The sequence below is a fragment of the Protopterus annectens genome, chromosome 5.part0 (genome assembly GCF_019279795.1).
Source record: "Protopterus annectens isolate FY-2018-M chromosome 5.part0, PAN1.0, whole genome shotgun sequence".
In the NCBI taxonomy this organism is placed as follows: domain Eukaryota; kingdom Metazoa; phylum Chordata; order Ceratodontiformes; family Protopteridae; genus Protopterus; species Protopterus annectens.
Genome location: NC_056735.1, coordinates 480,323,925 through 480,349,660, shown reverse-complemented (window position 1 = coordinate 480,349,660; position 25,736 = coordinate 480,323,925). Strand labels below are relative to the sequence as shown.

The window sequence follows — 25,736 nt, the reverse complement described above, 5'->3', positions numbered from 1 at the left end:
ATTTATGTTTAGAAAAAAGTATTGAGACCTAGCCGGCTAAAAGTATAGAAAATTTCCATTTGATAATAGTTCATAAAGACCAATTAGAAAAAAAGAGTAGGTATCATGAATGAATAACTGAAATCAAAAAGCCAGACAGATAACAATACATTGGAAATTTGTTTTCTAATCTCTGTTCACTACCAGCAAACCTCAGTAAGAAAAAAAAAATGAATAGTTGGCTCCAAATTGTCATGACCTCTATGCATTTCTGTTTATACGGCTGTGAAACATAAACACAACTCTTCTGCATAATTAAGAGTGTGCAAAGAACATGTTGTAGTGAAATTACCATTCTAATAATAAGCTGTGTGAGATAGTCAGTATGCTGAGGTCATACTCATAATTAATATTTCGATCGAGGTTTTTAGTTTATTGTGTTCAGTTCTGGGTCCAATGTGTTCATTGGTGGTCAACAGATAAAGTGATAAATAAAGACACACCCCCAACCAAACCTGAGATGTGTAACAGAGTCCAAACAAACATTTGACCAGACTTGTGCTTTTAAGAAGGAATTATTCTTCTAGACCTGTATTGCTAGCAGTGTATTAAAATCATTAAAAAACATTCCAGCTCTCTCTCAGCAATCCTCTCTGATTGTTACTTAGGGTTGCCAACTTTTCACAATTAAAATCCATGACGCCTCTTTTCCTGCCCATTGACCCCCGTCCCCTTCTCTCCCTTCCCCTCCCTCTCTCCACTCCCTCCTTCCCTTCCCCTCCTCTCCCCTTCCTTTGTGCTCCCCCTGGGGGTCCGGGTGCTGAGCCCCAGGAAAATATTTTTAAACAACAGATGCGCGTAGGTGATTTTTACTGCATTTTGAGCCCCCCCCAAAAAAAAACAACACTTGAATGCAAGAATTTTTAGCTCAAAACTGTTATTTTCAAGTAGCCAGCCCAGGCTAACTGCTAAATTGCTAATAGTTATTAACGTTGGAAAACAACAAAAAAACAATAAAGCAATAACAGTGAGGTGTAAGCAAAAGATATATTCAATACAATACAAACGTTATGCAATGTCAGTTGAACGAACAAATTACTTTGATTGAAGTTGAACATCTAGCTCACGTGAATCCAGAGCAGGCTGACCCTGAGCTGTTAAAGTACTTGTGGAAGAAGCAGACTGCTCAGTCTGAGCAATCTGTTTCCATTTGTACTTTTCACTGCCAGCTGCTGATGAAACTAATTTGTTATCTTTCAAAACAAACTGATAGAAATTACTGCAGCTCATGTTGTAGTTAAGGAAAACTTGCAGTTCTGCTTTGATTAGTGCTAGAGTGGGCCTGATTCGGTCTGCATGCCACTTTGCATTCATTAAAGAAAACACCCTTTCAGGGAAGGCATTGCTGCCTGGTAATGACAATGTGGCTGATGCAATCTTAAATATGTTTGCTGGAAAAGCTGCACTGTCACAGGCACCTGTAAAAAATTCCTGCCATTTAGTGCATGCAGTAGCAGTTGAATTAGCAACAATATTGGATAAAGCATGCTTTGCTGCACAAAACTTATCATAAAGCATGTCTAAATCGATTTCCTTTGTTGTCAAGCCCATAACGGTGCTTGCATTTCAAAAGGACTGAAATGCTACTTCTTCATTTAGAGATATTTGATGCATCACACATGCAATGCTGCCATCTGAGAAATTAAACAATTTGTTCAGGTATGCTAAAGATTTTTCTAGAGCTGCCAAAAAAATTTGTTGCAGACGCACTGTATGAGGTTCAATGTCCTCATTCTCAAGTATAGTGTGTGCTTTGTGTCCAAAAAATGTATCAGTTATGCATGACTCAATTTTAGTTTTCAGTTGCTGCATTACAGGCAAGAGGTCAAGCAATGTAAAATTTTCCCATCTCCACTTTCTGGACCGACACCTCAAACACATTGCAAATGTTCTGGACAAACCATAAGTATGCTTTTTTAATGTTTGCCTCTACTGCTTCACAGTCATGCATTTTATTTTCTATTCCCAGATGCATACGAACTCTCTTTGGGCAGTCTTCACTGAGAGATTCAAAGTAAGACACAATGGCAGGCCATGAGTCAAGTAATCTGTCAATAGCTGGACCCAGAGACAACCATTTTGTTGGTACATGCCTCAACAACTCGTGATATTCTAAGTATACCAAGTCAAAAACATTTTGCAACTGGGCTCTCCTATTAGCAGATACACTGAAATGCCTGTAAATGCTGGTAACCATTGATCTGAAGTAGGAGATTCATTTGTCAGCAACCTGTGGGTATGGATCCGATATCGGATCCAAACCGGCATGGATTATCCAGCTATGGATCCAAGCTCCTAGCTCCTCCCCTCACCCATAATGCTCTGCTCTCCCTACATGACCTCAGATCTAGTTTGCCGCGTTCATGGTGACAGCTTGATCTTTGAGCTCCTTCAGCTAAGTGAAAATTTAGTATATTTACTAAGGGTTTTTTGGTTTTAAAAATAGTTCCTTTGTATGAAAGTTTTAGGTTTCCCACCCATTTAAACTATTTTTGGTTAAATTACTTAATTTTTTTGTAATTCCCTCCCCTCGCTGGTAGCGTAGTGTGTGCGTGGTTTCTTTGGGGCCTTTACTGTGTTGTTAACTTGTTAATTGTTAACTTGTTAATTTTCTTTTGTTTAAAAAAAAAAAAAAAAAAAAAAAAAATATGTCTGAGGCCCCTAAGGCGATATTTTCGAAGTGCTTCAAGTGTGGCCATAAGCTGTCCCCTGCGGATGGCCACACTCAGTGCGTTCGATGCCTTGGGGTTGAACACCTCACTTCTGGATGTTCAATCTGTGCAGCGTTCAACCCCAGGGCATTGAAGGAGCGGAGGTCGAAGCTGGTCTTGGCGGGACTTTTACCCCCAGACTCGGCTTCGGCCTCTGCCCCATTGGTAGTTACCGCTCCTGCGGTACCTGCCCTACCTGCTCCCGCTCCTCCTCCCGGGACTCAAACTCCCTCTACGGGTTCGGAGGACAGGGAAGCTAGGAAGAAGGACCGGAGAGAGAAGCACCACAAGCGGCGGGCCGAGACCTCCGTCTCGGCCCCGCTGGCTAAGCGGGCTTCTCCTCCGGCCTCTCTAGCTGCTGGTTCTCCTCCTCCTTGGCTCCGGTCCCCAACCTTTTCACCGGGACCTGAGGAGGAGGAGACCCGACCTCCTTCGAGGCTATCGAGGCGGTATTCAAGGCCTACCTCGGTAGCCTCTTCGAGGTCGACCTATAGTCTTTCTGACGCCGATCTGGACCGGATGATGCGAAGTTTCATCCAGGCCCAGATGCAGATGGGAGTCCTCCTGCCCCCCCCCCGGGGGGGAGCTCGACCCCTTTCTCCGACCCACTACCCGGGTTCGGAGCGCTCGGAGCTGGGCAGCTTTGGAGCTGGGGGTGGGTCGGCTCCGATAGTACTGGCTACTTCGGATCCGACCCTGCCCTCGAGTGTGTCAGATCCGACCTCTCGGAGTCTTGGCCCGAGTTTTGGATCCGAGGGACTCAGTGTGTCTTCGGCACTGTCCGTGTCGAAGCGCACTGGTCCCTCGGATCCGAAGGGCTCGGCGCCGGCTCCGATCCACTCCTCGGATCTGAGGGGGAGCCGACTGTCGGATCCTTTGGTCGAGGCTGGCTCCCCTTCGGCTTTTGATGTAGTGGAGAGGGCTCTGTTGAAGGCTTCCAGACCCCCGGCACTTGCTTCGGCTCCGTCCCGCACTCCATCTGCTCTGGGTCAGGCTTCCATCACCCGGCCACTGGGACAGCCCGTTTCAATGCCCCAAGCAGTTCCTGCGGAACTAGACACTGCTTGCGAGGGCTCCTCGGACAGCCCCCCCGAGGAGGCACCTTGCAAGCACACGTGTAAAAGGAGGCACATAGACTCCCCCGAGTCTTTAACTGAAGACACGGACTTGGAGGAAGGGGAAGGCTCCCCAAGATCACCCCCCGAGGATGTCTCCTTTGAAGACATCATAGAAATGCTTCGTATAAGGGGTGGGTGGTCTGCCCCAAAGTCTTCTTCGGGCGAGTCCGTGTTCTTGGAGGCATTCGAAGCGGGCCCGTCTACCTCTTGGGTGTCCCCTCCTGCCGACCCCCTGGTGGACCTTATTACCACCAGGGCGTGGAAGGAACCGGACACCGTGGAGCCAATCCCCAAAAGGCCAGACAGTATTCTCAGCCCCCCTGCTGACCGTGCCCACTGGAGTAAGGGTCCTCCGGTAGATGCCATGCTGACGGCAGCAGCCACCAAGAGGGAACTCACCCAGGAGAGTCCCTCAGTCCATCCTCCGAGCAAGGAGGCTCGGATGATGGACCGCTTGGGGAAGCGAATGTTTAGTTCAGCGACCTTCTCAGTGAGGGCGCGCAACTATCTGGCACATGTTATTAGGATGCAGCGCGATCTTATCAAAGAATACGCTGCATCCCCCCCAGAGTCCATGTCGGAGAAGGACAAACTTTTGCACTCCACCCGTATGGCCACTCTTCGGTCAGTGACAAATACCTCTATGCGGTTGCTTTCCCATGCTACTGAGGGAGCCGCTAGAGCTGCAGGAGTAGGCCTAGTCACGAGACGCCAGGCCTGGCTCCGCCATTGCGATTTCACAGAGCCCTTCAAGGCGTCTTTCGCGAACGCCCCCTTTGATGGTTCTGCCCTTTTTGGCAAGACGGTTCACGACACCTTGGTCCAGAGTGAGAAGGACGGGAAGATGCTGTCTGCCGTCGGAGTCCGCTTCTCTGTGCCCCAAAGGTCCTACTCTAGGAACCAAAAGGGCCAGAAGAAGATGTGGTTCCGGAAGTCGCAGCAATCCCAACCCGCTCCGGACAACCAGTCCTACCGTGGCAGAGGAGGACAGGGCGGACGCCGCCCTAGGGGCAGAGGGGCTCCCAGGAATTTCGGGTCCAGAGAACCTTTCTCTGAGTGGCCCGCGCAGCAACCCTGAGGGGTTGCCCGACTGCTCCACTTTGGAGGCAGTCGGGGGACGTTTTTCGGAGCACCTAGCAGCATGAGATTCCATAACAACAGACCGCTGGGTCCTCCGTATTATATCCAGAGGATACAAGATTCCCCTTCTCCACGTCCCAAAACCAAAATCCCTCCCCGACATTCCACCCGATCAGAGGGAGGCCGCTTCAGCAGAAATTGGCTATCTGCTGAGGAAAAGAGCCATCCAGCCCGTTCCCCCCAGACCAGATCGGATCAGGGTTCTACTCCAGGTTCTTTTTAGTGCCAAAAAAGACGGGGGACCTAAGACCCATTCTAGATCTGTCCCTATTAAACCTGGCAGTTCCCAAAGAGAAGTTCCGGATGGTCACTTTACAGTCTATCCTCCCCCTTCTGGGAGAGAATCACTGGATGTGCTCGATAGACCTCAAGGATGCGTACTACCACATACTAATGGACAGACGGTCCAGAAGGTTTCTTCGCTTCCGGCTGGGAGCCAGTCACTACCAGTTCAGGGTCCTTCCCTTTGGTCTCACCACAGCCCCCCAGGGTGTTCACCAAAGTATTAGCAGTGGTTGCGGCCCACCTGAGGCTTCAGGGGGTGCAGGTCTTTCCGTACCTGGACGACTGGCTTCTCACCGCCCCAACAAGGCATCTACTATCCCTGGCAAGAGATTCTTTTCTTCAGCTAGCCTCCTGGCCAGGTATCACGATAAACATAGGAAAGTCCAACCTCGCCCCTACTCAATTGATAGATTTCATAGGTGCCAGGTTAGGCACAAGGAAGTTAAGAGCCTTCCTCACAACCGACAGAATTCGGAATCTACGACTCCAGGTGCGGGCCATCCTCCACTCAAGCTCAGTTCCAGCGGAATTGGTCCTGAGGGCACTAGGATCCATGGCGGCATCGATTTCTCTTCTCCCGCTCGCCAGGTTGAACATGCAAGTACTTCAGTGGATGCTTCAAGTACAATGGTCTTATCTTTCTCTCCCATGCATCACCCCATTGCATCACCCCATTGCAATCAGCAAGGCTTGCAAGCGGTCTCTTTTGTGGTGGCTCCATTCAGAGGACCTCCAAGGAGGCCGCCCCTTTTGTGCATCTCCCCCGCTTGCCACAGTGACCACGGACACATCTCGCCTCTGGTGGGGGGGGGGCATTTTGCGGGACTGACGGTCCAAGGCACGTGGAACGACTCAGAGACCTCCCTGCATATCAATGTTCTGGAGATGAGGGCCGTGCTCTTGGCGTTGCATGCACTTCAAGCCTTTCTTCCCCTAGGAACAATTGCGATTCAGTCAGACAACATGTCGGTGGTCTGGTACATCAACAAACAGGGGGGAACCAGGTCTTACCCTTTATGTCGGGAAGCCATGAGAGTGTGGGAATGGGCAATCTCTACCAACTGCTTTCTCATCGCAACGCACATTCCAGGTCGGTCCAACATCCTTGCGGACAAGCTCAGTCGCACCATTCTCTCCCCGTATGAGTGGTCTCTCAATGCTCAAGTAGCGAAACGTATCTTCGCACGGTGGGGAACTCCTTGTTGCGATCTCTTTGCTTCTCCCTCAAACACCAAGTGCGACAGTTTTTTCGCTCTAATCCCTCCACCAGGGGATTCCCCGAGAGACGCTCTGGTGCATGCTTGGCCTCCCGGTCTTCTTTACGCATACCCCCCTCTGCCTCTGATGCTCCAGGTTCTTCAGAAAGCCTCTCAGTTGGGGTGCAGAATGATCCTCATAGCCCCATTCTGGCCTCGGCAGATCTGGTTCCCTTACCTAAGGTCTCACTCAGTGAATCCACCTTGGATTCTAGATCCCATTCCGGATCTGATAGCACACCCATCGAACCTACCATCTCCGAACCTGGACAACCTGAAGCTGACTGCTTGGCTGCTCCAGTTCCACTCCTAATTAGGACTCCCGGTATTTCGTCGCCCGTTAGGGCCATTCTGGTAGCGGCGCATAAACCCTCTACCAGAAAAACTTACCGCAGTAAATGGAAGCGATTCTCCGTTTGGGCGGAGTGGCAAGGTCTAGATCCCTTCACGGTACCTCTTCCCCTGGTTCTAGACTTCCTTACCACTCTTTTTAATGATGGCGCCAGTAGTTCCACGGTCAAAGTTCAGCTAGCGGCCATTTCTCATTATCATGTTGGTCACGACTCTGGGCCTCTTATGTCTGCCAAGTTATGTAAAATCTTCCTAAAAGGCACCTTTCTGCTTAGACCCCCTGTCAAGCAGGCGGTTCCACCATGGGATCTTTCCTTGGTTCTTCAGGCCTTGACCACCCCCCCCCCTTCGAGCCTGCGGCCACAGTAGATCTAAAATTCTTATCTCTTAAGACTGCATTTTTAGTAGCCATTACTTCAGCCAAAAGAGTTTCGGAACTTCAAGCCCTTTCCATGAAGCCGCCTTACTTGATCTTCCATCCGGACCGTGTGTACCTCAGGATCAATCCCTCATTTCTTCCTAAGGTAGCTTCAGAAGCAAACATTAATCAGTCCATCGACCTCCCCGTTTTCTTTCCTAATTATCAGAACAAAGGCGAGTACAAGCTGCATTCATTGGATGTTCACAGGCAGCTTCGTTTTTACCTTAACAGGACAGCTGGTCACAGGCAATCCGACCAGTTGTTCATTTCCTTTGCCAAATTCAATCTGGGTAAACCAATTTCCAAAGTCTCCTTGTCACGTTGGATTTCCCAGTGTATTCTTTTAGCTTACCAAGCTTCTGGGAGGCCCGCACCGGACGGAGTCCATGCTCATTCAACCCGGTCTGTTTCTACCTCAGCAGCCTTTAAGGCTAGGATTCCTCTGGATGACATTTGTTCAGCGACCACTTGGGCTTCATCTCATACTTTTATTTCTCATTACAAGCTGGATATCACATCTAGAGGTAGAGCATCCTTTGGCTCCGCTGTGCTCCGGAATATCCTTCCATGACGGCCCCCAAGATTCAGGTAGCTGGGGACTCTGTCCCACAGGTTGCTGACAAATGAATCTCCTACTTCAGATTTAGAAGTTATGTACTTACCATAACGTTCCATCTGAGTAGGTGTATTCATTTGTCTGCAACCATCCCGCCCTCCTATCCCCCTGGCCTTGTCAGTTTCCTGCATAGAATGTGTTACCCTTTGATTAGGGTATTTTGATACAGGGCAAACTCGATCTGAGGTCATGTAGGGAGAGCAGGGCATTATGGGTGAGGGGAGGAGTTAGGAGCTCAGATCCATAGCTGGATAATCCATGCCGGTTCGGATCTGATATTGGATCCATACCCACAGGTTGCAGACAAATGAATACGCCTACTCAGATGGAACGTTATGGTAAGTACATAACTTCTAATTTCTACATCACAATCAAGTTTATCAATTAGTTTTTTTCAAGGCATTGTGTATCACATGAGCATTGGAGTTTGTCTTCAGAATATTACTATTTCTTTTCAACAGCTCAGTAAACGCAGACTGCTTTGCACCATAGTTCACACTTGCGTTATCAGCTGAATAAGAAGACATGCATGCAATATCAATGCCATTATCTGAAAAAACTTTAACTAGCATGTCTGCGATAGAGGTAGAATGCTCATCATTAAGCTCAACAAAGTCTAAAAGCATTTTACTTAAACCAGTTTCAACAGTAAAATATTGAATGCAGACAGGAAACATTTTTCTGTTCTTGAGATTAGATTCATCAGTTGACACAGAATATTGAATAGAATTGTCACCAGTAATGTCTTTCATAATGGACTCCACTGACTTTGTGCCAAGGACATCAGTCACCAGTGCTTCTGCTTCCGTGTGACCACAGGCTGTCTTTTTAGCAGTAGCTGAGTCTTGATATAACAAGTATTCCAGTTTAGCGCCACAGTCAGCAGCGTTGTAGAAGATGTGGTGATGTACAGTGTGGTAAAAATGCACGAGTTCTGCAACCGTTGCCTGCTTGTCAATTCCTGTTACTGTTGTTGACTTCTTGAAAAAAATGGCAATGGCAGCAGTGTTTGCAGCAATTTGAGCTTTCTGGTGACTTTTCGAACAGCTATGATTTACTATGTCACCTTTGCCACCATAAGCAACCGAAACCTTCTTCTTACACAATGTGCATCGAGCTGTGAAGACATTGCCTTGAACATTTTCACACCAGGAAAATTCTGGCTGCCATTCTTGACAATACAGTGACAACCTCTTTGCTTTCTTTTTAGGTGGAGGAGTGTTTGGCAAATCATTACCTTCTCCGTCAGTTTCTGTGCTACTCATGTTACCTTCGGTTGCATAACTTGTATCCATTTCCATACAATTGAGAAAAACTCGATTGTGGTGCTACCGCACTTGGCTGCAGCTATGACCCTGGCGTTGGTAACCTTACTGTTACTTCCAGTGGAATTAACCAAATGAACCCCCAAGTAGATAAGCTAACAATATCAGATTGTGACTGCTATGCAAAAACGTTGCTTCAGACTACAACATCAGTTTTTAGTAAGTGTGAAGCATCCATTCGACAAAGGGAAGTTGTGGAAAGTCTCACACTTCACATAAACTCTTCAGTAAGACCTTACTGCCCGATGTAAAGAACCCATTACGCAGCGGTCTTACTGGATTGATATCTGCAGCAGAAGCTTGTTATTTAGCCAAGTTTGTGGAAAGCAGTGTGTCTACACTCTGCGTGTGCCACATGATTCTTTGCAGTCTATTCAATAGGCCTAACTGAAAATGAAGTTGGTTTTACAGTAAAGCAGCACAAAGGAATGTCACTTTAAACAGTTCAGCCAATCAGCACTCTTTTCGGTACCTGGAAGGGTGCAGTTCTAGCCAATGAGCTTTCCCGAGGCTGTCTTTCTCCAACTACTGTAAGCTTATTTGCGGCATCAGTGGAATGCCCACTCAGCCAAATAGACACAACATGTGTCACCCTGTAATAATGTGTTTAACACAAGCGTGCATTTGTGTGCCTGAGAACATTCTGGTTTTTACAAAGCAGTCTGGTCCAGACCTTATTTTCAGCCCACAATCGACTCTGCTATCCCCATTGCAAATCCCTATTTAGCATCGATAATGCACCCTTTTAGAGTACATCTGGACTAACAGTACATTTTTCAGTCAGCCTCATTACAATTCACATGGTCACCTGATGACCAAATATATCCTAATAAAACATCTAATTCTGGAAGATAATGATGTAATACACACACACACACACAAACATAATACTGTGGACATGGTTTGAAAAAAAAAAAAAACAGTAAAACTGTGCACAAAACCGAATCACCTAGTAGATTAGTCCTGATTTGGAGGCAAAGAATAAAGTTCACTCAAGGTAGCTCTGTTACCCCTTGCTATAGCGATTACGAAGGCAATTTTTTCTAACTTAAATCAGTGATGCAAATGGTTAGCAGTAAGAACTTAGTTAGCCTTGACAACTTAAAAAAGTGCCAAATATGTCTGAATACAAATTACAGTCATATGAAAACGAGTAACTTTAGTACAGATGGTGCAGTCAAAAAATAACTCATTGTTAACCAGGTTTGTATATTAATAAATAACCAAATGCGTAAATAAATGCATAATAATGAAATAATCGCTTGCTGTTTCAGTGCTGTCAGAATGACCATTGCTGCTTGCAGATATTTCTTCTAGGCTGAGCATTTTTTGTCTGTATATGCTGAAGGACCACAAACTAAAAAGTTATGTTCCTTTACTCACATATCTTTTTAATAAATATAGGTAGTAAGTCTGCTAGCAGCTGCCAGACTTCACCTGGACTGGAATTTATATTTAATAGAATTTCACAGTAAAACCGTAACTATTCATTAGGCTAGGGTGGCTTTTTAATGTAGTTATCAAATCGTGGAAGTTGAAAATGACATGGAACTACCTCACGACATCATGCCATGAAAAATAAGGACAAAACAATACAAAAATTTGCAAAGGAGCGTAATCACTAATGCTCATGGACATAGGCAGAGCAATGCATTTATACATTACTACATTACCTTTCTGCAAACTGAGAGCTCAGTTTCTGTGGTGGACTGAGGGTTACAACTAGGAACAGTTACTTTGTACAGGAGCCCCAAGCATCATCACACTGCAGAAGAAATGTTCTGCCAAATAAACAGGTTCCGGATGGTGCAGGTGTGCTACTATATCTCAGATTATCATGGCTGGCTGTCTTTAGTCTTTTGCTGGTTTTACATTTTTCTCAAGTAAACAACGTTATAAGTGGATAATATAATGTGTCAATTATTGCACTGTTATTCATTTCATTGCAACAAGTTAGCAATGCTGCTGACAGGTTGTGTGCTGGCAAGTAAAATCACCAGCCAGCAGGCCGGGCTCCTCCATGATAAGCTCAGTTGTAAAGGAACAGCATGCCTGTGTGACGAATGGGCCTGTAGGGCTGTCGGCAAATTGCTGTGGGCATTGAGGTCTCAGGATTGGGCAAGATGGTGGGCAGGCGCAGTTCTGTTATTGATAACACACATTACTTAAACAATGATTATGAGAAAACTTAGTAACTTGTGCTAAGCTGTGCCAAAAACAGGACATATGGCATCCTGGGAAGGTGCTTCCCAGGACACGGGACATCCTGGGAAAAGCAGGATGGTTGGCAACCCTATTGTTACTGCACATGCATCAGACTATGCTTAGGTTAGAAGGTCATTTAGAATGTTCTTGAATGTTTACAGTGGTTAACTCCAATACCATGTGTATTTTTGTCCCTATGAAAGAGATGAGGATAGTCTAGCCATTACTAGAACCTTTCCCAAAATTCTTGAATATACAGTGGATATAAAAAGTGTACACACTCCTGTTAAAATGCCAGGTTTTTGTGATATATAAAAAATGAGACCACAATAAATCATTTCAAAACTTTTCCCACCTTTAATGTGACCTATAACCTGTACAATTCAATTGAAAAACAAATAAATCTGTCAGGGAAAAAAATATAAAAAAATAAAAAACATACACTATGCTGGTTGCATAAGTGTGCACACCCTTAAACTAATGCTTTGTTGAAGCACCTTTGGATTTAATTACAGTATTCAGTTTTCTTGGGTACACACCTGCCATCAATTAGAGAGACTCTGATTAACCTCAAATAAAGTTCAGCTGTCCTAGTAGGATTTTCCTGACATTTACTCTGCTGCCTGCTACAGCAAAAGCCATGGTTCACAGAGAACTTACAAAGCATTAAAGGGATCTCATTGTTGAAAGGTATCAGTCAGGAGAAGGGTACAAAAAAAATTCCACAGCATTGGATATACCATGGAACATAGTGAACAGTCATGAAAAAGTGGAGAAAATATGGGACAACAGTGACAGTGCAAAGTACTGGACGTCCATCCAAAATTGATGAACAGACAAGATGAAAACTGGTCAGGGAGGCTGCCAAGAGACCTACAGCAACACTGAAGGAGCTACAGAAATTTCTGGCAAGTACTGGTTGTGTATTACATGTGACAACAATCTCCCGTATTCTCTATAAGTCTGCACTATGGGGTAGGGTTGCAAGACAGAAGCCTTTTCTTACACAGTAAAACATCTAGGCCCAGCTAAAATTTGCAAAAAAATACATCAAGACTCCTAAAAGCATTTGGGAAAATGTGTTATGGTCTAATGAGACCAAGGTTCAACTTTTTGGCCACAATTCCAAAAGGTACGTTTGAAGTCAAAACAACACTTCGCATCACCAAAAGAACACCATCCCCACAGTGACACATGGTGGTGGTGCAAGTATACTGCTTTGGAGTTGCTTTTCTTTAGCTGGAACTGGGGCTTTAGTCAATGTGGAGGAAATTATGAACAGTTCCAAATACCAGTCACTTTTGGCCCAAAATCTTCAGACATCTGCTAGAAAGCTGAAAATGAAGAGGAATTTCACCTTTCAACACCACAATGATCCCAAGCATACATCCTAATCAACAAAAGAATGGTTTCACCAGAAGAAAATTAAAGTATTTGAATGGCCCAGCCAGAGCCCAACGTAAATCCAATAGAAAATCTGTGGGGTGACCTGAAGAGGGTTGTGCACAAGAGATGCTCTCACAATCTGACAGATTTGGAGCATTTTTGCAAGGAAGAGTGGGCAAATATTGCCAAGTCAAGATGTGCCATGCTCACAGACTCCTACCCAAGAAGACTGAAAGTTGTAATTAAATCAAAAGGTGCTTCAACAGAGTATTAGTTTAAGGGTGGGCACACTTATGCAACCAGCTTATTGTACGTTTTTTATTTTTTATGTTTTTTCCCCTAACAGATTTGTTTATTTTTCAATTGAATTGTAGGATTCCTATCAGTTTGTCAAAACTTCAGCAGTTCGAACACCACATGTTCGAACTGTGAAGTTTGAAAACTGATTATCCCGAAGCCGTGAAACACTGGATTCTTTCCCAGGGAAAGAATTTGGTGGGCTGTTTCTGTGGCTTCGCTATTTTCAGCACTGTGGTGGAAAGTTATGGATCGGGTTCAGGTAAGCTTGCAATTGTGCGGACGTTCGGGTTAGGGCAGGGATGAGGTGGGTGTGCGATAGTGACAGACCTTAGGATTAGGGTTTGGGTTAAGGTAAGTGGATAGATGTACAGTTTAGTGTAGGGTTAGATGTAGGATTTTAAGTGTATGTGTGTGGATTGCTGTTTTTTTGGTGTGCGTGTGTTGTGTGTGTGTTTCTTGGAACAGCGATTTTTTTTTCCTGGGAAAAAAAATTGCTGTTCTAAGCCTTCGATGGTTTTGCACTTCGAGGTTAGAAGTTCGAACATATGGTGTTCGAACTTCTGACGTTTCGTCGAAGTGATATAGACCCGAATTGTACAGGTTATAGGTCACATTAAAGGTGGGAAAAGGTTTGAAATGATTTATTGTGGTCTCATTTTTTTTATATCACAAAAACCTGGCATTTTTAACAGGGGTGTGTACACTCTTTATATCCACTGTAGGTTGGTGCCTGGTTTTGAGCAAACAGGAGGTTATACCGCTAAGCCTTTGAGCATTAAAAAACATAGCACTGGCCTTTATAAACATGACAAAGGGCCATAAAAAGAGAAATGTATTATTGTTCACAATAGACAGACTTGCTGTACTAGGGCCTATATAGTTAGTGATAAGGAATCTCTGCATAGGCTTAACATCTTTATTTAGTAAGGTATGTACCTATGAACAGGTCTCACTTTATGTTGAACATCAGTAAATCTAGGAGGAACAAGGGTAAATCTAAGGGCCAAAATCATAGCACTGTCTTGAAATGGCAGCAGTTGGGAGGTATACAAATGGGTGTATGTTCCTTTTAACTTTGCGGTTTGGGCATAAAATATGGAAATGGGTATTGCACATTTAACTCACAATGCAAGCCCTGCATTTTCCAAGCTACTTTGTCATAAGTGATCTGATCAATGTTGTAGGGGAAAAAGTTGACTACAAGAGTGATGCACTCACTTTCTGAGCTATTGCATTATATGCCAGTGGATCCACAATGACATTTATAGGCCACTGAATTTTTAGGATGTTTACAAAACATTCCTAAATAGTACAACTAAGAGAACATGTACTTTCTACTTTCAGTGGGAGAAAAGGACTTTTCTATAAATCTTTTCTACTCCTTTAATTCTTATGATGTTACTGAAGGTGAAACCACATTAAGCATAGCTCATACTGATAAGCTCCAAACTGCCATAGGAGATCATGGATGTGTGTCACTGTGGCAATTGCCATTGATCTTTACAATGCTGTCCCAAACAGGAAGAGAATATGCTTTATTAAAACACAGTATTCTTGAAATTTAAACAACAGAAGATGTCATTTATATTCTTATTTGTGCTTCCCTATCAAATTAAGTTTTGCATGTGTTCTGGAGGCTAGGAACCAACCTCTAAGAAACCATATTTGGATTATTGACATACATTTTGATTTGGGACTAAAGATTACAATACTGATTCCTGTTCTGCTGTGCTGCAGAATATTTTGGAGTATACATAATGGAGACCTGATTAGATGAGAAGAGACGTTTGGTTCACATTTACTGGAGGTTGCACCTCACAGTGTTTCCATAATTCAATGCACTAGATATGGTAGAATGAGAAGGTACACTCTGTTTTAGGCTGTATGTTTAAACAGTTCAGATTTTAAGAGGAACACCAACTCACTTGATTTCTTGGATTCCTATACCATTTCTACTTCAGAGGCTGGCATGGATCCAGCTTCTTGCACGTCCATGGAGGCTTTGGAGACATCTGCTTCTGATGTTCAGGGGAAACTGTTGCTGATTATTTCTGAAGGATCTATGGATGTTCCTCAAATCTTGGTTAGAGAAGAGATTCCTGCTACCCTTATTGATTGTCATCATGGGTCAGAGACACCTAAGATCTTTCGAGTTGACATCCCCTTGAAAAAGAAGCAGAAAACTGAGTACTTTTCTCCTGCTCCCAAAGATCCTCAGAGTGAATGACAAAATGTCACACAAGGTCTATTTAATGCCTTTATGACTCTGAAACCTCTTCAGGGGGTTTCTGTTCCTGCTCCCCCTTGGTCCTACTGTTTTTAACAGGCCTAGGGAGCAGGTTTCATCTGATGAGGATGTGGATTCTGATGGTGTATCCTTGAACTGTTCTTGAAGGATTCCCTCTTCCTGGGATTATGGCTTTATGGAGGTGGAATCTATTAGTCCTAAATCTCCTTTTGAGGAGATTTTTTTTGGTGCAATAGTCTCCCATATGAAAGTGTTTTTTAAGTGGGGTTATGCTCAGGTCTCTGATGTTCAAATAAATGTACTATGAGCTTCTTCAGACGGAGTCTCCTAGGTCCACTGCTGTTCCTCCTTTTCTGACTGCCATGTTGGATGCTTTTCCCACAGTGTCTCAGGCTCCTGACTCACTGCTCCTGCTCCTAATGACCTGATAGGTTTTATAAGGTGGCCAAGGATCACAAATTCCTTTATACATGCCCATCTGCTGACCCTTCTGTGGTTTCTTTTGCTTCTGATAAGACATCTAAACTTTTGCCTTCTACAAAGCTGCTTCCCTCTAACAAAGAGAGCAGAACTATGAAGAGATTGGATAATAAAGTGTATACTTCTGCTACCTTGGCTTTTAAAGCTGTAAACTACCAGACCCATATGACCAAGTATATTTTAGCTGTTCTCTTTCAGACCTGTCAGGTTATTTCAGATCTTCTTGACTCTGAGGGGAAGACTTCAGCCCTTTCTTTACTAGAGACATCTTCGCAGGTTGCTCACCATTCCATTAAATGCACTTATGATGTAGCTGATGTCTCATCTAGAACTACTGCTTTTGGTTCTGTGTTGAGTAGGTATTCCTGGCTTCAACTACATACTTTGCCTGATGATATTAAGGCTAAGCTGATGGATGCTTCTATAGATTACAAACCTCTTTTTGGTACTGCTGCTGCTGCTGAGCTGTTTAAGTCCCTTCAGGAAAAGGGTAAGGATTTAGAGGATTTGAAATCTATTATTGTTTCACCTGTTCTCAAGTTTCAAAGGAATTATCCTAATAAACCTAACTTGGTCTGCAGACAGTCTCATCCTGCTCTCAAAGGTAAGAAGAGTGGTAGGAGGTCTCCTCCTGCTAAGCCTGCTCAAACTCCTTGAAATCAGAAGCCTTCTTTTCAAGACAAGCCAGGTGCTGTTTAACTATCCTTGCCCTTTTCTTCTCAGCCATATTCCTCTCTCTTTCTTTTCATCCTTCCCTGCCCCTTCCTATTTGGTTAAAGATCACTCAGGATTCTGGGGTTCTATCCATAATCTGTCAAGGGTATTATATGATTTGAAACCCCCACCCCTTTTTGGGCACTCCTCAGGAACAGCTGTCATTTTTTCCACAGGTGCTTCAAGTTCTGCTGTCTCAAGGAACAATTCAAGCAGTACCAATTCATCAAAGGGGAAGGGATTTTACTCCAGAATGTTTTTGGTCTCCAGAAAAGAAGGCACCTGGAGACCCATTCTGAGACCCATTCTGGATCTCTCTTAGCTAAACACCTTTTTGAAGGTTACTTCCTTTTGGATGATATCCCTTCAGACTTTATTTCCTCTTTTTCTTCCTCAGGCTTTTCTAGTTTCCCTGGACCTCAAGGATGCCTATCTCCATATCCCAATTCATTCCTTTTTCAGGAAGTGTTTACATTTCTCTGTTGCTTCCTTGCATTTTCTGTTTTCTGATTTGCCCTTTGGCCTCTCTGTTGACCCAAGGGTCTTCACCAAATTCCTTGCTCCTGTCATTGTTTTTGTAGGGGGAATACCGATATTTCCTTACCTGGACAACCTGCTCATTCTGGCTTCTTCTCTAGAGATCTTAATTCAGCATCTTCACTTTCCTATGTGTCTCCTGCAAAGCCTAGAGTTTACAGTGCATTTCCACAAATCATTCCTGAATCATTCTCAGGATCATGTTTTTTCTAGTGTGCAGGCTCCAAACTGTTCCAATGCGGGTGTCTCTGCCTCCTCCCAAGGCTTTAACTGTGATTGCATTTTTTCACTCCCTTCTTCCTATGGACTCCATTACAACCAGGGAGTTTCTCAGGGCTCTGGGATACATGGCTTCCACCATTCATATATTTCATCTGGCCAAGCTTCATATGAGAAAACTCCACTGACTCCTAAAGTCAGTCTGGCTTCAACATTCTCATCCTTTGGATTTTCAAATTCCCCTTCAACTCCTGTCTCAAGCTGGAGCTTCAGTGGTGGATTCATCAGTTGACCAGGGACTTACTTTTCAGCCTCCTTTCCCCCTCTCATGAACTCTTTACAGTTGCCTCAGATGTGGGATGGGGGCTTCCTTCAGTCCTCTGAAAGTGATGGGCCTTTTATCTGTTTGACAAAGAAAAGACCACATCAATATCAAGGAGATGAGAGCTCTTCTCCTGATTCTTCAGGCTTGTCATTCACTTCTTCTTCTAGGGCTCCTCAAAGGCTTGTCATTCACTTCTTCTAGGGCTCCTCAAAGTCTTCACAGACAATAACACAGTGATGTGGTATATCAACAAGCAAGGGGAACAACATCTTATCTCCTGTGCAGACTCTCTCTTCAGGTTTAGGATCTAGCTGTCCAGGATCAGGTGACCCTTCAGGCAGTTTACAATCCTTCAGATCAGAACATTTTGGCAGATTCTCTTAGCAGGTCCATAACACAATCTCACAAGTGGATATTTCACAGAGATGTGTTTCTGGACATTGTCCACCAATGGAGTACTCCACAAGTAGATCTTTTTGCCTCCCCTCTGAACAGTCAACTTCCTCTTTTTTGCACCAGAGTTCCATGTCCTCTGACTTGGAAGGTCAATGCCCTCTCGTTTTCTTGGAAGGGGATGTTTCTTTATGGATTCCCTCCCCTTCCTCTCATACCAAGGGTCCTGCTCAAGATAGAACAGGATGCTCTTAAAATCTTGTTGGTGACTCCTTTTTAGCCCAGACAGCATTGGTTCCCTCTTCTTCTGCATTTAGCCAAGGGCAATCATCACAAGTTACCTCACAGGGTGGACCTACTCACACAGGACAAGGGGTCGCTCATCCATCCCGACTTGTCCACTCTTCAACTGACACTGTGTTGGTTTTAATCCATTTAGGCACCTTTGTATCAAGGATATGCTTCAGGTCCTGCAGGAGGCCAGGAAACCCACTACCAGAAAATCTTACTTATATAAATGCGAGCGATTTTCTGTCTGGTGTCTTTGTCATAACCTGGATCCACTTACTGTGGAAGTTTTTTTGGATCTGTCTTATTTGTGGAAATTGCTCTCTACTGGATTGTTATACTCTTCTGTTAAAGCCCATCTATCAGTTATTTCTGCCTGTCTACTTTTGGCTTCCCCTTTGGCTTCTAGATTCAAGGTCAAATAATTTCATAACGGTGTTCTTCATATTAGGTCTCGCCTTCCTGGAACCTAAATTTTGCTTTGAAAAAACTGACTCAGGCTTCTTTTCAGCCTGCAGCTTCAGCTTCTTTACAGCACTGTGTCTGGAAGACTGTCTATATTTTGGCCCTTTCCTCAAACAGATAGGTGTCTGAGCTGCATGACCTTATGGCTGTTCCAAGTGTCCCTTCATACTTCTTTTATGCCCAAGATAGTTAATGATTTGTCTCTAAATCAATCTACTAATTTGCACACCTTTTTTTCCCTTCTCTGCAGTTTGCTAGTGAGAATGTTCTTCACACCTTGGATTTGAGTAGACAACTCAGATATTATGTGCATAAAACTAAAGCCCTTATGTGCATAAAACTAAAGCCATTTGTGAATCTGAGCAGCTTTTTGTTTCCTTTCATCCTAGGTCTTTAGGTTGGGCTGTTTCCAAGCAAAACATTTCTTCCTAGGTATCTAAAGCTATTTCCTTTTGTTATTCCTTTCATGGGAAAATCCTTCCTTCTTCTGTTATTGCTCATTCCACCAGAACTCTGGCTTCTTCGGATGTTTTTTTAGGGGCATGGATGCATCTTCTATGCTTGAGGCAGCTGCTTGGACTTCTGTTAATATTTTTACATAGCACTATAAACTGGATGTTGTTTCTAGGGCTAGAGCTGGTTTTGCCAGGGCTATCTTACATGCATTCCTTGAAGGCTCTGCTGGTGGTCCTTCCTCCCAACTTTCTTCCTGAGCTTTTGTGCTCTCCCTACTGTAAAGAATACTGCAACAGTGATATGGAAGGAGATAGTGCAGTAAAATCTTACAACAGTAGATGTTCTTCTCTTCACTGTAGCAGTATTTGCTCCCTTCCTCCTCCCCCTGTTCATTTTCTCTTTCTGGATGTGCTTGTTATCTCTTTGTATCCTTAGACTGTCATTCATGCTGGGGCTTTTCAGTTCTGAGGATGGTTCGTCCATACATCACCTTTATGCCCTACCCCATGCATGATGATCATACATGTAACATACAGTGTACCTATTACAACCTAAAGGCTTTGGTATAATGGTCAGATGTCAGGCTACCCTTGCCAGAGGATCCCTGTTGTAAAGAATACTGCAACAGAACAGTGAAGTGAAGGACATCTACTGTTATGATAACATTTTACACAACTGTACTTTCTCTGCATTACCCATTTAGTCTATCCACTTCTTCAAGGGTAATCAGAAATTGTCTAGCTCTAGTGATAACTTATTGAAGACTGCAAGGTATTCACATTTTTCCTTATTTAGATAACTTGCTTATCTTTGCAGAGTCTCAAAGCGCCTGTAATCTCCTGCTTAGGTCCAACACAGATTAGGATTCCAGGCATACCTCTCAACCTCTTAGTACAAGAAATCTGGACAAAGCCTAAAATAATGGGGGAACAAAGGCACAAAAATATGGGGCATATTTAAATATTGCTCTGATAAACTTAGGGAGTTGCTAAAATTACACAATTTATGTTAACTTGTATTTTCTGAAAAAATATAAAGTCTGGAATTCAAAAGTATTCCGTTATTTAATGGCTTCAGTCATCAGTGATTTGCCAGAAAACTACAAGTTTTATGAGGAAGAGACCAAAAATGATGTTCTTCTTTTGGCTTTTCCCGGTTAGGGGTCGCCACAGCAGAACTTCGGTCCGCTAATGATTGGCAGTAGATTTTTATGGTGCCGAGGTGCCAGCTTGACACCCAACCTTCAACGAAGGCACGCCCATTCACGCATGTCTTTCGGATGCCACTCGACTGTGGGGAGGACATGCAGACTCCACATAGAAGGTGCTCTAGCCGAGAATCGAATGGGAGAACCTCTTGCTGTGAGGCGACAGTGCTACTGCTGCACCACCGTGGACTCGAAGAAGAGACCAAAAATATGAGGTGAAAATCTGGACAGTCTAGAGGTATGGTTCCAGGAGAATGTATAAAGGTCTCATTTGACTCCTCACATAATTGTTTTACTGGGATGTCTCCTAGATTCCTCAGATCAAAGAGCTTATATTTCACATGTAAAAACTGATCTGTATCTATGTCATTCTGGAAAATTGGTGAAGTTAAGTTTGCAAGCTGTAGTTCCCAAAGTACAGAGTTTGATTCCCTCAGCCATCATTTGCCTGCTGTGTGACCTTAAACAAGTCAGTTAACTAAACATTGCTCCTGGGTCACCCGTGAAAATGGACTGTGTGTCCAGCAGACCTACATGCTTAACAAATAAGATTATTTAATTATCTATTTTTGAGTTTTTCTACTCAGTGTACTGTTTTAGCCAATTAAATTCTCTGGATTTTGCATATCATGACATCTATGATTCTCATGATTCCTCTGGCAAGATTCCAAATGAGAAAACTTCAGTGGTATATAAAATCTGTATGGTGACAGGATCAGCATACAATGTCTTTCCAGATTGCAGGTTTGGGCTTTGTGAAATGAAAGATATCGTTGGTGGCGAGACCAGTTTTATCAGAATTTGGGTCTCCCATTCTCCCTTCTAGCACCAGCACAGTCTATAACAACAGAAGCCTCAGTCTTTGTTTGGAGAGCAGTGCCTATGGGGATGAAATTGCTGGGCCTTTGGAACATACAGGTATGTATCCCAGATACTACCCCTTCTCTGGAACAGGTTTCCCATCCATGTTCCTCCGTAACCCAAGTCAAGTATAACTTGGAGCATTCTATAGGGAACAGGAAATGTATCCCTGGTTTGTCACCTATGTCTCTAATAGACACAGGCAGCCTGTAAATGGGTCATCTTCCAGGTCCTTGCTTGTAAATCTTTCATCTCCCAAACCCCTGCTTCCACTTATTAATGGTACCAGAACTTGTCAGAGATTTTGGATACCTGGATAGGTTTAAAAAGGCCCTAGTGACCATTAGCCTAGTACACTCCTATGAACTTATGAACAGAAATGGCAGACCAAAAAGCAAAAATGTAAAATAGATGCTAACAGGCATAAATGCTTTAAACTCTCTCAATGATCTAGGGTCCCCAAGACCATAACCCTTTTTAATTTCTCCAAATCTTTTGGGTTTCTTATACCATGATGGGAATGGACCCCATTCTTAAGTCAAAGTATGATTAAAGTTCATGAAATTAGTATTGTTTCAATCTTTTGATATCAGCCAGAAGTGCTCATCAGAGCACCCGCAATGCGCCCAGTAATGACTCCATTGTACCTCTGTGCAAACTAGCCATTATACCCTGCGATATAACATTTCAATACTATCTCACTGTACAGACATCTTACATCCTGTCAGACCAAAATTGTGTGGCAGACAAGCTGAGCAGGACCAGGGCAGATTGTCATGAATAGAAACTGAATCAAGATTCTTCTAGGAATTGATCTAGCTATGAGTAACATTTCAAATAAATCTTTTTGCCTCCATTCACAACAGTCATTTGGCAAGATTTGCTCCAGAACTCCATGTAAGAAGGCCTGAAAGAGAGAGATGCCTTTTCTTTTCTTTTCCTTGGACAGGGATGTTGTCTACCCTTTCCACTAATATCCAGGGTCATTCTAAAGATTCAGAAGGACTCTGCAAAGATCATCATGATAACTCCATACCTCCCATCTGTCCAGATAGTAACAAAATATTGATTTTTGCCTCATACTTTTGGTCAGGTCCTCATAACAGTTGTGTTTCTCAGGCAACTCACTGATCTGTTTCCATTTCTTCCTGTCCGCTGCATCTTGCTCTGTCACAGCAACCACCTGCATGTCCTCTCTCACCACATCCACTATAAGAGTCCTGTGGCAGATCATTTTTGTAAAATACATGGGGGGGGATGATTCCACTTTCTTTTTTAGTGTTTTCGCAAGACCATTTCAAGTGAAAAGTGGTGAGTTTAAACAGAAATTGAATGTGCTTGAAAGTAAAATGATTTTAAACTATGGGACCTTGACAACCAGAGGGTTAAACTTGGAGGTAGATTATGTTTAAACTGTTCATATTTAGATACATTTGAATAAATTATATTATGCATTTATTGATATGTACAGCTGTATCTGAAGTAAATATTTTTGTATCAAATATTTTGTATTAAATGTTTGTATTAGGACAATTAAAAGTGAAGTTAGAGTTTGTATAATTTAATGAAATAAGTATGGGTCACTTTAAAAAGAGTTTAAGGCAATGGGACATTTTAAGAAATGTAAGGGTAATAGGATGATTAAATAATTGAATACTTAATGAATGAACCTGGTATAAATGTAGAATTCATACTGATGTATGTATCCTTGAAGGCGAGAGTCCGAGGTACCAGATCTTGTGGTGAAAGTAAAGAATCCATTTATTACCTTCACTGCTGTATTTTTTTTTTTCTCCATGTAAGAAGGCCTGAAAGAGAGATGACTTTTCTTTTCTTTTCCTTAGACAGGAATGTTGTCTACCATTTCCACTAATATCCAGGGTCATTCTGAAGATTCAGAAGGACTCTGCAAAGATCATCGTGGTAATTCCATACCTCCCATCTGTCCAGATATTAACAAAATATTCAGATTTTTGCCTCATACTTTTGGTCAGGTCTTCATAACAGTTGTGTTTTTCAGGCAACTCACTGAGGTTTCTTCTTCTTCTTTCAGCTGCTCTGATTAGGGGTCACCACAGTGGATCATCTGTTTCAATTTCTTCCTGTCCTCTGCATCTTGCTGTGTCACACCAACCACCTGCATGTCCTCTCTCACCACATCCATAAACCTTATCTTAGGCCTTCCTCTTTTCCTGTTACCTGGCAGCTTCATCCTTAGCATCTTTTTCCCAATATACTTTGCATCCCTCCTCAGCACATGTCCAAACCAATGTAATCTTGCCTCTCTGGCTTTGTCTCCAAACCTTCCAACCTGGGCTGACCCTCTAATATACTTATTCCTAATCCTGTCCACCCTCGTCACACCCAGTGCAAATCTTAACATCTTTAACTCTACAACATCCAGCTCTGACTCCTGCCTTTTTGTCAATGCCACTGTCTCCAATCCATATAACATAGCAAGTCTCATGACCCTCTTGTAGACCTTCCCTTTCACTGTTACTGGTACTCGTCTGTCACAAATCACTCCTGACACTCTTCTCCACCCACTCCATCCTGTCTCTACTCTCTTCTTCACCTCTCTTCCACACTCACCATTACTCTAAACTGTTGATCCCAAGCATTTAAACTCATCCACATTTGCCACCTCTACTCCCTGCATCCTCACCATTCATTTATCCTCTCTCTCATTCACACACATATATTCTGTCTTAGTCCTGCTGACCTTCATTCCTCTTCTCTCTAAAGCATATCTCCACCTCTCCAGGTTCTCCTCCACCTGTTCCCTACTCTCACTACAGGTCACAATGTCATCTGCAAACATCATAGTCCACGGGGACTCCTGATCTCATCTGTCAACCTGTCACCATTGCAAATAAGAAAGGGCTCAGAGCTGATCCGTGATGTAATCCCACCTCCACATTAAACACATCCGTCACTCCCACCGCAGACCTCACCGCTGTCACATTACCCTCGGACATATCCTGTACCACTCTTACATACTTCTATGAAACTCCCGACTTCCTCATACAATACCCCAACTCCTCTCTCGGAACCCTGTCATATGCTTCTCTAAGTCCACAAAGACACAATGCAACTCCTTCTGACCTTCTCTGTACTTCTCCATTAACACTCTCAGGGCAAACATCGCATCTGTAGTGCTCTTTCCTGGCATGAAACCATACTGCTGAGCACTAATCATCACCTCCCTTCTTAACCTAGCTTCCACTACTCTTTCCCATAACTTCATGCAGTGATTAATCTCAGACATCCTCTCACTTTCCAATATTTCATTAAACAATCTAGTTAAAAACTCCACTGCCATTTCACCTAAACACCTCCATGCTTCCACAGGTATGTCATCTGGATCAACAGCCTTTCCATTCTTCATAGCTGTCCTTACTTCCTCCTTGCTAATCCACTGCACGTCATGATTCACTATACGCACATCATCCAACCTTCTCTCCCTCTCATTCTCTTCATTCATCAGCCCCTCAAAGTACTCCTTCCATCTGGTCAACACACTCTCCTCGCTTGTGAGTATGTTTCCCTCATTATCCTTTATCACCCTTACCTGTTGCACATCTTTACTAGCTCGGTCCCTCTGTCTAGCCAACCGGTACAGGTTTGAAGTCACTAAATAATGATATACATTTGAATTTCAGACTTTATATCCTTTGGTAAATGCACGCCAACATACATCCTGTTATTGTAACAACTTTCTCAGTTTATAAGAGCAATATTTAGAATCTCCCCTTATTTTTGTGCCTTTGCCCCCCCCCCCCATTATTTTTTGTATTTGACCAAATTTCTTGCACTAAAATATTGAAAGGTAATGGTGACTCTTGACCATAAAAAGAGTGGTTCTATCATATAGGACAAGAGGTGTTTGAAACTTCCTATTTCCAAACAACTGCAATTTACTGCATGGATGACAGAAACTTACTACCTTTCAGGATGTGCAGCAAGTATTAAAGGAGGCAAGAAAACTTGCTAGTAGAAAATCATATGTTAGTAAATGGAAAAGCTTTTCTCCTTGGTGCCAAGACAGGAAGTAGCACCCTTTCAGGATTAGTATTTCTCTGGTTCTACATTACTTGTGTGAGTTACTATCCTCTGGCCTGTCCTACCCTACTCCTCCATCAAGGTTCATGTGCCATTTCAGCATGTTTACCCATGGATTCCCCCATTTTAATACAGTTTCCTGTGAAAAATGTTTTTGAAGGTGGTGTTGCATATCAAGCCTCCTAGAAAAAAGGTGGCTCCTCCTTGGAATCTAAAGGTCATCAGGCTGACCTGAGGTTCTTAACATGTAAAGACTGTGTTAAATGAAAAAATACTGTAATAAAAGATCAATACACAGGAGGTTCAGGTTCAGGTTCTTTACTAGTGT

At 43.4% G+C, this 25,736-nt stretch overlaps 1 protein-coding gene across 1 annotated transcript in view; it reads left to right on the top strand.

Moving 5' to 3' along the window:
- Window positions 1-25,736, top strand: part of CFAP47 (cilia and flagella associated protein 47) — a 7,413,452-nt gene that overhangs the window by 4,396,965 nt on the left and 2,990,751 nt on the right. Inside the window, exon 44 of the mRNA XM_044071840.1 lies at window positions 16,080-16,485. Coding sequence (XP_043927775.1) covers window positions 16,080-16,485 — 406 coding nt within the window. The remainder of the gene's footprint in view (window positions 1-16,079; window positions 16,486-25,736) is intronic.